Source organism: Anolis carolinensis, chromosome 5 (assembly GCF_035594765.1).
Source record: "Anolis carolinensis isolate JA03-04 chromosome 5, rAnoCar3.1.pri, whole genome shotgun sequence".
Taxonomy (NCBI): domain Eukaryota; kingdom Metazoa; phylum Chordata; class Lepidosauria; order Squamata; family Dactyloidae; genus Anolis; species Anolis carolinensis.
Genome location: NC_085845.1, coordinates 12,562,679 through 12,575,791, shown reverse-complemented (window position 1 = coordinate 12,575,791; position 13,113 = coordinate 12,562,679). Strand labels below are relative to the sequence as shown.

At 40.1% G+C, this 13,113-nt stretch overlaps 1 protein-coding gene across 6 annotated transcripts in view; it reads right to left on the bottom strand.

The window, feature by feature from the left end:
• The window catches only part of ppef2 (protein phosphatase with EF-hand domain 2), a 34,954-nt gene that overhangs the window by 13,183 nt on the left and 8,658 nt on the right, over window positions 1-13,113 (bottom strand). For 5 of the 6 annotated variants that reach the window (XM_016994138.2, XM_062981219.1, XM_062981221.1 and 2 more), the window contains 6 exons: window positions 10,396-10,574; window positions 8,385-8,499; window positions 6,062-6,108; window positions 3,986-4,152; window positions 2,332-2,368; window positions 2,097-2,246 (listed from right to left, as the gene is read on the bottom strand). In XM_016994138.2, the coding sequence (XP_016849627.1) occupies window positions 2,097-2,246; window positions 2,332-2,368; window positions 3,986-4,152; window positions 6,062-6,108; window positions 8,385-8,499; window positions 10,396-10,574 (695 nt within the window). The remainder of the gene's footprint in view (window positions 1-2,096; window positions 2,247-2,331; window positions 2,369-3,985; window positions 4,153-6,061; window positions 6,109-8,384; window positions 8,500-10,395; window positions 10,575-13,113) is intronic. The other variant, XM_062981218.1, reaches the window with a different exon arrangement.

Below are 13,113 nucleotides of genomic sequence, written 5' to 3'. Positions count from 1 at the left end.
AAACTAATGGTTGAAGATGGTCTCCATCTTTGTTGCCATTGATTATATCCAAAAGTGAATCTACACAGGCAAAAAAAAAAAAAAAACAAACCCACACACACTGTACCCTGGATTTACCCTGAATTGACTTGATGTTCCAACAACTTCCAGTGAACAATGCAGGCTTTCCAGAGTGAAACTTTGCATCATTTTAGACAAAGTTGAGGAATGCTCTGGAGTTTGCTGGAAAACTCTGGAGTAACCTGTGGCTTTAGGGCAATCTATTGGTATTGGGACCAGTCTGCTGTACAGATGGGGCACCAGTGTCATTATCCTTTTCCTGCACAGGTCAGTATCGGGGAAAGGAGCGAGATCTCCCCTCTGTCACTGCTGCCATCACCACTCCAGATTTTCCATGGTCGCATGGGCACCTCTGTTGTTATCAGAATGGGGTACCAGCAATGGCCATGGACCTCTATACCAGTCTGGGAGTGACAGTTGCCATCAGAGGGTGAACTGATGGCCGAACAATATGATTTCAGCCCATCTAGACCATGTGGATGCCAACGTGACACCCCAGTGGGTTCAGGACAGTTTGGATTTTACGGCCAGCATAGACTTCTCAAAGTGGAGAGGGTGATCTTTCAATAACAACATCATTTCATCGCATAATAGTCTCACTTTTATCCTTTTTTTTATCCTTTTTGTGACTATTATGCAATGAAAAAAATCTGCCTTTTAAAAAATAAGACCCTCTCTCACCCCAAAAAGAAGTGGAAGAGGAAGGATGATCCAGCCTCAAACAAACAGCTCCATTTCTGCTTGTTTTTTTAAGTGCCTTGCCTCGGAGGAAGGAGGACGGAAGAGTCCCCCTTCTTTACTTTTGCTTTGTTTTTATTTATGTTGCACTTTGAAATGGTCATATGACTGGTCAAACAAATAAATTATTATTAATTATTATTAATTACTTCTTCCTCCAAAAGCAAGGCAATTTATAAAATCTGAAATGGGGATCTTTGGAAAAAGGAAGGAGGAGGGACAATCTGAGTTCCAGAAACCTCCATGTCAAGTTTTTCAAACTGCCTTGCCTCATAGGAAGGATGGAAGTGTGGAGCTCAAAGAGACCTACTTCCATGTCATAGTTTTTAAACTGACTTGCCTTTGGAGAAAGAAGGAAGGAGGAATCAGCTCCAAATGGCTCTGCGACTATTATGCGAGGAATACAGAATACCAATTTGGCCACTCCAAAAATGTGGGTGCAACTATTATGCGGTGGCAACTGCTATGCAATGAAATATGGGTGAGGATGGTGATGGTGATAAATAATTTTATTACCCGCCTCCCCTTGTTGCTTGCTTCCTTTTCCCTTGTGTCCCTAAATTCATTGCAGGGGCCTAGACAAATGGGGCAAAGGAAGGCCAAGAGAAACAGACCTGTTGCCCACTCAAGGTTTTCCTAAACTGCAGGGGAATCACTCTATGGAAGGATGAGAGGAAGGCGTAGAGAGAAATGTGTTAGTGACACCACTGCCACCCGAAGAAGAACAAAATGCATTTTCTAAAGATCTCAATAGTGTGGTCATTGTTTCACATCTGTGAGTACTGTTTATATTTCACCAATGGCACAGCTTGTCCACCTCTGCTTTGTCTAGACCAGAGTTTTCCAAATTGTGCATCACGGCATGTCACAGTTTCGGCTGCAGTGTAGGTGTGTCATGTGAACCTAATGAGAAATGACAATAATCTTGGAAATGTATGTTATTATTGTACAGATCGTACATTTAAAAATATAAAGGGAAGATTTTCATGAGACATGTTGTGTCCCCGTTCATTTCATGATGACAGTTTCTGTATGTGTCCGTATCTTTTGTAAGGGGTTTGTTTAACCTCCGATTTGCTAATCACTGTGTCGCGAAATGATGCATGTCTAAAAAGTGTGTCGCCAACATGAAATGTTTGGAAAGTTCTAATCTTGACTTTTCCTCCACAGTGTTTCCTCCACTATGTCGTACAGTAATAACCTCCAAAGACTTGTCATAAATTAGTCAATCCCATCAGAACCTCTTCTGATGATGCGGTTTTTGAAGGAGCTGTCAAAGGATGTGGATAGGGCCATACCTGACGCCTGTCAATCTTGGCCAGCCGATCCAGATCAGTTGTGTCTGAAATTCCTCCATGTACAATCAAGACCTTCTGGTCAACCAAGGTAGCCAACGGCAGGCAGCTGAAGACATTTTGAAGAAGTTTCAGAATTTTACCACTATGCTCCTAGGTGGAGGAGGAGAGGAATTATAATGAAAAACAAGCAAAGGATCAGCGTCACACAGCAATGTACAAGATGCAACCAAATTACCTTATATTTGCGTGCAATCTCCTTGTTGAGACCATAGCTAGAAAGGAAATATAAGATGGCATTAAATGGTTGCTTCAAGTAAATGTCTTTAAGAAGGTGCTTTGAATGTGATTTTCCTGCTTCTTGGCAGGGGGTTGGACTTGATGGTACACAAGGTCCCTTCCAGCTCTATGATTCCAGGGTACATATAGGTAAATAAAGGACTTTTTAGTTGTGTCTCCCACCCGAAATCGTAATGTTCTCCACAGGGAGTTCACATCATTATAGTCCCTTCAGTGCTAGATCAAGATATTTGTTATTAATTTTCCCAGATCTAGGGTGAGTATCATGTGGCATCACAGTCCCCATACCCAATATTTGGCTGGGGAAAAAAATATATTTTGTTTTGCAAGGCTGTACAATGTTTCTTCAAGAGGAACTCCTCAACCCAAAACAACCAACCATAACTCGAACAGCCCGAAAGGTGACCACAAGTGATGCACCATCAAAATGGCAGGTGCAATGAACATTCCTCTGTCCTACATCTTTTAAATCTTGGCTGGAATCCTGTATGGGATTTATGTATGTCTATGCTTATTGTGTTATATCTCCAAGTTTCTTGATGACTTATGACGACCCATACATTTCACAGAGTTACATACTCAGAAGCACTATAGTTACAGTGCTATGCCATGAATTCTAGCCTGACGTCCATCCTGATCACGTTGCATCACCTTTAAGAGAACCAACTTTGCTTCATATTTCTATTGATTTTGTACCGATATCTGACCATATCTTTTAAAATGTTGTTAGATGTATGGCGTCACTGTTTTGTTTTTTAATTGAAGAACTGGGTCAATAAGACACTCATATGTATTCAGAAAGAAAGAACCAAAGTACACATGTCTGTTGTCGAAGGCTTTCATGGCCGGGATAACAGGGTTGTTGTATGTCTTTCGGGCTGTGTGGCCATGTTCCAGAAGCATTCTCTCCTGACGTTTCGCCCACAAGAGTGGGCGAAACGTCAGAGTCCTTTGGCAAGAGTCCTTTGACACTGGGAAGCCAGCATTAATGTTTCAGTTAATCACCCTAATTAGCATTGGAAAGATTTTTGTCTCTTGCCTGGGGGCATCCTTTGTTCAGTCATACTGGACACAGTATATTATTTGAGAGCACAGAAATTCTGGATCACTCCAACAACTATCATGTCAGACTACACAGAGAAGCCATTGAAATCCACAAGCATGTGGACAATTTCAACAGAAAGGAAGAAACCATGAAAATGAACAAAATCTGGCTACCAGCATTACAAAACTCTAAAATCAAAACAGTAGATGGGAACCAACACTCTGAGGGCACAGCTAATGACTGAACAAAGGATGCCCCCAGGCAAGAGACAAAAACATCTCCAATGCTAATTAGGGTGATTAACTGAAACATTAATGCTGGCTCCCAGTGACAAAGGACTTTTGCCACACCCTGGACTCTCCACAGATATATATTCTTTCTTTAGCTTACCTAGTTTATCCATACCTCACAACCTCTGAGGATGCCTGCCATAGATGTGGGCGAAACGTCAGGAGAGAATGCTTCTGCAGCATGGCCACACAGCCCGAAAGAAATACAACAACCCTACACATGTCTGATTTCCTGAAAGGTGTTTTTGCTCTTATACCGTAAGTTGACTATATAGTCCTCGTGGTTTCCTCGATTTAGATGGACCTCCTTGGGATAAATCAGGAGGAAGACAAAGAGTATGATCAGAATCTCCATGGAATATTTGCCTCTGTCCACAAAGTCGCCGTTGAAGACATATGCCTTCTGTGGAGAGGGAAGGCCATTCTGTAAGAAATCACAAAGAGTAAAGATGAGATCAAAAAGACAGTGTGATGCAATGGTTTGAATGCTGGACTAGAGCTTTGGGAGGCTAGGGTACAAATCCTCACCCAGCCATTAAAAGCAACAAGGTGACTTTTTAGGGTGGAAAATTAGTATTTTTGTGTTCCTCACATAATAGTCGCAGAGAAGGGCAATGGCAAGCCCCGGTGGAATAAAATATGCCAAGAAAAAAAATCTATCATAGGATCATCGTAAATTGGAGTTGACTTGAAGACCTATAAGAATAACAGTGATTCATGTATTTATTCTACAAAGATTCCTAATGCTACTCATTGTACAAAATATCTTTACAATGTAGCCTGATTCAAAATCATAGTACAATTAGTATGAGGCTGTCCTCTGAATCTTGGGACAAAGAAAAGTTGAAACTATCAGTTTATAACTGATTAAACCAATTTGAAAATTCAAGGCAGAGATACTGATTCTGCAGTCAATCGAGTGCTTGTATGACTTCAAAAGCTAAGCAAGATCAGACCTGGTTGGATAAGGAACAATCAGGAAATATCTCCAAATAGGGCCAAAAAAGATGCTACCTGAAATCTAGAATTGGCCATCTTGGCTAGGTAAATCAATGGTCTGAACTGATATAAAACATAGAATTGTAGAATCAGTTGGAAGAGACCTCATGGACCATGCAGTCCAACCCCCTGCCAAGAAGCAGGAAAATTGGATTCAAAGCACCCCCGACAGATGGCCATCCAGCCTCTGCTTTAAAGCCTCCAAAGAAGGAGCCTCCGCCACACTCCGGGGCAGAGAGTTCCACTGCTGAACAGCTCTCACAGTGAGGAAGTTCTTCCTAATGTTCAGGTGGAATCTCCTTTCCTGTAGATTGAAGTCGTTGTTCCGCGTCCTAGTCTCCAGGGCAGCAGAAAACAAGCTTGCTCCCTCCTCCCTATGACTTCCCCTCACATATTTGTACATGGCTATCATGTCTCCTCTCAGCCTTCTCTTCTGCAGGCTAAACATGCCTAGTTCTTTAAGCCGCTCCTCATGGGGCTTGTTCTCCAGACCTTTGATCATTTTAGTCGCCCTCCTCTGGACACATTCCAGCTTGTCAACATCTCCCTTCAACTGTGGTGCCCAGAATTGGACACAGTATGATTCCAGGTGTGGTCTAATCAAGACAGAATAGAGGTGGAGCATGACTTCCCTGGATCTAGATATTATATTCCTATTTATGCAGACCAAAATACCATTGGCTTTTTTAGCTGCCGCATCGCATTGTTGGCTCATGTTTAACTTGTTGTCCAAGAGAACTCCAAGTAATAGTTCCCTGTTTCTGTTTCATTTTTGTTTTATTAATGTATACTTTACTTCACTTCACTTTATTTCTTAATTAGTCGCTCTCCACCAGAGTGCTCAGAGCGACTTACAATTTAAAATATCATTCCACCATATAAAAACATTCAACATAAAAACATTCAGCAGTGACTATTTGGCAAATTAGATCTGATTTACTTAAATGCACAATCTTATAGGTGTCCACAACAAGACTCAATATGTCTGATGAATTATTAAAGCAAGCATAGATTGAAAACATGCAAACATGCAAAAACACTCCCATAAATAAGGAGATGATGGATACATACATGTTGGATAGCTATCTGTCAGAAGTATTTGAATTGCGTATTGCTGCAAGGCAGTATGGCATTTGACTGGATGGTTATCATTTTTTCTGGTCTCAGGATTAAAAGTGTAGAATTGGATTTATTTATCCAACACAGGCATGGGCAAACTTTGGCTTTCCAAGTGTTTTGGGCTTCACCTCCCACAGTTCCTAACAGCTGGGAGGAAATTGAAGTCCAAAACACCTGGAGAGCCAAAGTTTGCCCATGACTGATCTAACACATACCTTGTAAAATATCAGAAACAAATCCACCAATTGGCCATGTAAGTCTCCTAATGAAAGAGGAAACAAAGAATTAGCTGGGTGAGACCTTGGCAAAAGACTCCACCAGACAACAAGTGGGTTAAGGACAGAAGTAACTCTGCTCTTGATTAATTGTACTGCCTCCTCCTATCCCCAAAATGCACCTTTATTCTCTGTTAATTTACAGGCATTTGAACAACTTCTGTCAACACCTCTGGAATACTTGCATTTCAAATTGATCATTTCAACCAAACTTTTATGAGCATCCCAATCTCTCCCAAAAGCCCCCACAAAGTTTGCACCCATTCTGTTACAGCTGCTGGGATGAACAAATGAACATAAACAAATACTCAAGTAAGAGTAAAGATACATAGGGTCAAGCTGTCAGTCTGCTTTTCTAACTAAAGTTGCAGGATGATGATGATGATGTCCTGGTAGGCAATTCAACATAAAATTTCCTTGAGAAAGTGCTATCTGAGACCTAGGCTGAGCCAACACTGCAGAGTTCATGCAGAATCCTGGGATTTGTTGTTGAGGCATGGCAGTTAAAGGTGGAGTCAAATTGTGTCAATTCTGCAACAGTGTATTTGCACCTAGCTCTAAAATGGTACTTTATAATTAAAAATGCAACTATCAGTGGTTGCATTTGGGCTAAATTCTTTATTTCTCTGCTCCTTACTTGTCAAATGTGAGTAATAATTTGATAATACAAAGCCTTTTTTGGTCTCATCTCTGCTTGCTACTTTTGTGTATGTACAACATGCTCTCGATGACAAAATCTCTTATTTTATAGTATAAATCAGACATGGGCAAATTTGGGCCCTCCAGTGTTTTGGATTTCAACTCTCACAATTCCTAACAACCTACCAGCTGTTAGGAATTGTAAGAGTTGAAATCCAAAACACACGGAGGGCCCAAGTTTGCTCATGCCTGCAGTAGATATAGGGACCTTTTAACTTTCCAGATGTGTTGGATAACAACTCTCATAATTCCTTAAGATTGATCCTGATGGGTGGAACCAATGGTCGTAGTCTTTTATTCGACGATATCACTTAAACATCTACCTCGTTTATAATATTCACTCTCTGCACTTTACCCAGTTCATTTTATTTTATCTACTTGGATGCCAAATCCATGTTTTTACCATGATTGTCCTTTATACATATCCTAGCAGTGCCCGGCCACGCGTTGCTGTGGCAAAGTATGGTGGTATGGGAAATAAAGTATTGAGGAATTGGTGGTAGTTAAGGTCAAGGGTAAAGGTTTTCCCCTGACATTAAGTCCATTATAAATGGGTTATATAGCTGTTTGGAAGGGCCTTGAGTCTACACTGCCATATAATCCAGTTAAAATCAGATAATTTGTATTTTATAGGCAGTGTGGAAGAGGCCTAAGTGAGGCCTAACTCTGCCTGTCCCCTGGGCTGAGTGGGTTGCTAGGAGACCAAGTGGGCAGAGCTTAGCCTTCTAACTGGCAGCAATTGGATAAAAACCATTATTCCTCTCCCTCTAATTAGGACTTTATTTTTCTTTTCTTTTTGTTGTATGAACGTAGAGGCATGGATGAGGGGTTGTGCTGCCAAGTTTAGTGTTTCTGGGATGTGTAGTTTTGCTGTTTTGTCCTAGGCCGAATTTTCATTACCCTTTTAATGTCTCACTTATCCAACATAAACGGGCCGGCAGAACATTGGATAAGCGAATATGTTGGATATATATATATTATGTTTAGAATGTTAATTTACTTTTTGTCTGTTTTTTCTGATGTTATTATATGTTGTTTGCTGTTTTATCCGGGCTTGGCCCCATGTAAGCCGCTCCGAGTCCCTTCGGAGAAATGGAGGCGGGGTATAAAAATAAAGTATTATTATTATTAGTCCCATTAGTCTTATCAAGACTAATGGGACTATGACCATCAGTTTCACCCATCAAGATCAATAATTGTAAGGAATTCATAGTAGTTGCAAGGAAGTCTTTGAGCTGAAGTCCAAACTTCGGAAAGATCCCTGGCTTCTGTGATGAAGATGTCTTCTGTGCCACCATTGTAGGTCTTGCTCTGGTTTGTAAATCTCTGTTTTATCAAAAGCACAAGATGGATCCTGAAGGTACCAAGGTCTGCTTATCTCAAAGTCTAAATATAAATCATGGCTATTCTGGGATTAGGATGAGGTTACGTATGCTATGCTATAAAGCAGGGGTTATTTCCATTGTTGGTTGTTGCTGTCTAACAACATCAGGAGAGCTTTAAGATTCCCATCACTGCTACAGAATAATATATACCCAAAAAGGTGTAAATGAAGAGGACTTACCACAAATAGTGATCTCCTCATAGTAACAGGTAGAGACGTTGGTAATGTTTGGCAGCTGGGACAGATGCTTCCGGGCTTCATGGAAGAGTCTTAGAACATAGTGAGCGTGAAGCTGCTACTGGGAAAAAAGAGAAGTTACCGAAGGGCATCAGAGACAAGATGTTTTCCCTTGCATTAAATTAAATTATAATTCCAAGGCTCCTTCAAGGAAACCGTGACTCTTCTTTTAAAGTGGATTTCATTATTTATTTTTAAAAGAAAAAGGAACAACATTCAACTCGTAACTCGTGTAGTGTGCCTGATCTGATTAAAAATAAACATCGCCTTCGAAAAAAATTAGATTTTCAAAAAGATACAACAATTAAGACCCCTTCCTCACAACCATCCCCACTCCCTAAAAATACAACAAAAATTATATACAATAGAGTCTCGCTTATCCAACATAAACGGGCCGGCAGAACGTTGGATAAGCAAATATGTTGGATAATAAGGAGGCATTAAGGAAAAGCCTAATAAACATCAAATTAAGTTATGATTCTACAAATTAAGCACCAAAACATCATGTTATACAACAAATTTGACAGAAAAAGTAGTTCAATATGCGGTAACGTTATGTAGTAACGTATGTAATTGCTGTATTTACGAATTTAGCACCAAAATATCATGATGTATTGAAAACATTGACTACAAAAATGTGTTGGATAATCCAGAACGTTGGATAAGCAAGTGTTGGATAAGTGAGACTCTGCTGTATGTGTTTGTGTGTGTGTGCGGCATTAAAAAACCTTATACTTCCTCCGCACACCTTTCAAGCAAGGCATGTATCAAAACATGTTGTCGAAGGCTTTCATGGCCAGAATTACTGGGTTGCTGTTAGTTTTGGTAGATGCAAGGCTATTCGATGCTAATCAAGGTGGCCAAGTGCAACATTCGCACTTGCCTCAAAGAGACAAGAGTTCCTTCTCCCACCCTGAACATTATTCCACCGATATATAAACCCCACTTGACTAGTTTCCAACAGACCTCACAACCTCTGAGGATGCCTGCCTTAGATGTGGGCAAAACATCAGGTGAGAATGCTTATTTTATTTATTTATTTACTTACAATATTTATATTCTGCCCTTCTCACCCCGAAGGGGACTCAGGGCGGATTACAATGAACACATATATGGCAAACATTCAATGCCAACAGACAAACAACATACAATATAGACAGACACAGAGGCATTTCACATTTTTCCAGCTTCACGATTCCAACCACAGGGGGAGCTGTTGCTTCACCATCCACTAATGGCTATACTTCCTCATTCCTTTCCTCGTGTTTTGCTGGCAGTTTTATGGTGTTGTAAATTAGTTAAATTAGCCTCCTGCATAAAGCATACCTAAATTTCGCTACTTGAGAGATGCCACTGTCTTTCGGGGCTGCATAGGTCAACAGCAAGCCGGGCTATTTAATGGTCAGGGGCTTAACCCGACCCGGGCTTTGAACTCATGACCTCTCGGTCAGTAGTGATTTATTGCAGCTGGTTACTAGCCAGCTGCGCCACAGCCAGGCCCTTCTGGAATATAGCCATACAGCTTGGAAAACTCACAGCAACTCATTAATTAGGATTGATCATACTATATTTCAACAATAGCCTATATATTATCTAATCATGAAATCAGCCTTTTTCTTTAAAAAAATAGTGTTGCAATTCTTCCAAAGTTTTCAATTTCCAGTCTTCTACCCTTTTTTATTTTTCTTTGCACTAGAAACCATCCTTAAATTAGAAAGTGTTCATTTGATTTTTACATGGAGAATGGCTCTTCTCCATTCAGACTGACGATCTTGCCACGAAGACTCACCAATTATCTCATCTGTTGTGCAAACAATGTAGCAAGGATATCTTTCTTGCAGAATACGGGTATCTTGAGAAGGAAATCCCATTTGTGCCCAGGCTGTTTCCCTGACATCCATTTAATTTCAGTAAGAAAGAGAGGAAAGGCCAAGATTGCTTGGCAAATACCTACTTTTTTCTGTTTGAATGCTTCCAGTAAGGCAGTGGCATCATCAGGGAAGAGCGGGAAGGAAAGACGGGGCCCCATGTAGTTATTCGGTACTACGACCGTTTGGTAGGCATACTCTCCTTCTATTATCTTGCTCTCATTTATGTTTTCAGGCTCCGATAATATGCGAGAAAGGAATTCTTCTGGGAAAAGACAGAAAAAGAAATTGGGATCAAAAGCGAGACACTTTGGGTCCATCTAGAGCAGGCATGGGCCAACTTCGGCCTTCCCACCAAGTGTTTTGGACTTCAGCTCCCGCAATTCCTAACAGCCAGTCGGAATTGAAGTCCAAAACATCTGGAGAGAAGTCCGAAGTTTGCCCATGCCTAATACAGATACACACAGACAGATATATATACAGTAGAGTCTCACTTATCCAACCTCCACTTATCAAACGTTCTATATTATCCAACGCAGTCGGCCTGTTAGTAGCCAATGTTTTTGTAGTCAATGTTTTCAATATATTGTGATATTTTGGTGCTAAATTCTTTCTTTTTTTTAATTTTAATTTTTATTGAGAGGTTTCCGAGCAACTCCATACATTTCTTATAACAACAAAAATTCTCATTTCTCGATACAATAAAACACATATAAGACAACAAGGGTAACTGAGGGAAGGGGGTGAGGGGGAAAATGGGTTATCAATACACCAGTTGAAAAAAAGAAAGGGGGATTAAAACAAAACAAAAACAAAAACAAAGAAAACCAACAACTACAATGCAAAAACAACCACAAAAAAAAAGAAAGAAAGAAAGAAAAGAAAAGAAAAGAAAAAGAAAAACTTACATGTAAACAGTTACTAGATATATCCTATTACTTCCAGGGCTTTGTGTGTGGTCCTTTTGATTTTCTTTCAGTCATTTATTTTTATTTTGAAGCTAAACAAGTTTAACTATCTTTATTTTATACTATTTTCCGAGGGACTTTCTTTAGTCCATCCTTATATAAACATTCATTTTTTTCTTTTTGTAAAAATTCCTTCATGGGTTTCCAATCCGTTTTATTTGATGTTCTTTCCTGGGCTAGTGTCAGGTCCCAGGCTGCAGAGCACCAATAACCATGCGCAGAGACCAGAATCTATCTAATATCTTTATTAAAGAAATATATAAAGTCAATAAAAACAAGTGAAGAATATAGTTCAGAAGCAGACCTTTCAGATGAGGTCAAATATAGTCCAGAAATATATTGTCCAATATAAGATATTAAGTCCAAAGTTATAATCCACTTGACCGAAACACACACCTTGCCAAGCAAAGGTGTGGGGAATGACAGGGTCTTTAAAGTCCAAGGAAGCTTGACAACAAGGCTGGAAAATAGGTTTGAATCTTGGCTAGATCAAACTTGAAACAAGGCAAACATGAAACATGAACTGAGTCCATAGAAGTCCGTGAAACAAGGCAAGGCTGGAAACTTGATCCGTGAAACAAGGCTAGGTTGGAAACTCGATCTGGGAAACAAGGAACTGGGGTTCAAAGTCCACACACGATCTCTCTCCTCAAGCTGAACAAATTGACTCCGCAAGGTTCCCCTTGCGGCAAAACCCCTATATAGGGTCTTGTTTTCCCGCCAATAGAACACTTTCCCTGGAGAACAAGAAATGAAACCCAACTCTGTCCAGATGCATGACTCCTTAGAATTTCCCAAGGGAAGCAGACCTAATCAGCTAATTGTGTGGCAGAGATTCTGAGGCTCCGGCGATTAGCCTCCCTGGCTCCTCTATCTCTATTATAATTATCCTTTCGGGAAAACGGGGGAGAATTCTGCCCAAGGCTTGTTTGGTTAACTTCCTGAGAACAAACATCCTCCAGGTGGCGAGGCTCCGATTCAAGCTGAACCGGTGGAAATCCCAAATTTTCCTCCTCATCTGCCACAATAGCACTAGGAACGGGACTACAAGGCCCATGAGACATCACAGCTAGTTTTTGTGTTAATAAATCCATATTCATCAATAAAGTAATGGACGGGATGAATATGGTGCTAAATTCTTAAATACAGTACAGTGTTCCCTCACTTATCGCTGGGGTTAGGTTCCAGGACCACACGCAATAAGTGAAAATCCGCAAAGTAGGGACACTATATTTATTTTAATATTTATACATTATTTTAGTACAGTAGAGTCTCACTTATCCAACATAAATGGGCCAGCAGAACGTTGGATAAGCTAATACGTTGGATAATAAGGAGAGATTAAAGAAAAGCCTATTAAACATCAAATTAGGTTATGATTTTACAAATTAAGCACCAAAACATCATGTTATACAACAGATTTGACAGAAAAGGTAGTTCAATATGCAGTAATGCTAAGTAGTAATTACTGTATTTACGAATTTAGCACCAAAATATCACTATGTATTGAAAACATTGACTACAAAAATGCGTTGGATAATCCACAACGTTGGATAAGCGAGTGTTGGATAAGTGAGACACTATTTTAAGTCTTTATCAACCTATTGTATGCTGATAAATCTCCTCCTTCTCTTCCCGTTGATGCTTGGGCTTCTTTTCTCTCCCTTTGGCTTCTCATCCCTCTCTTCCTTAGGCTGTAAATTGTATTTTTATTATGATTTATAATACTCTTTTAGAGTCTATTGAAAAACCACAAAATAGCGAATCTGCGAAAAGTGAACCGCGAAGTAGTGAGGGAACACTGTAATTACTACATTACGCTACCAGGTATTGAAC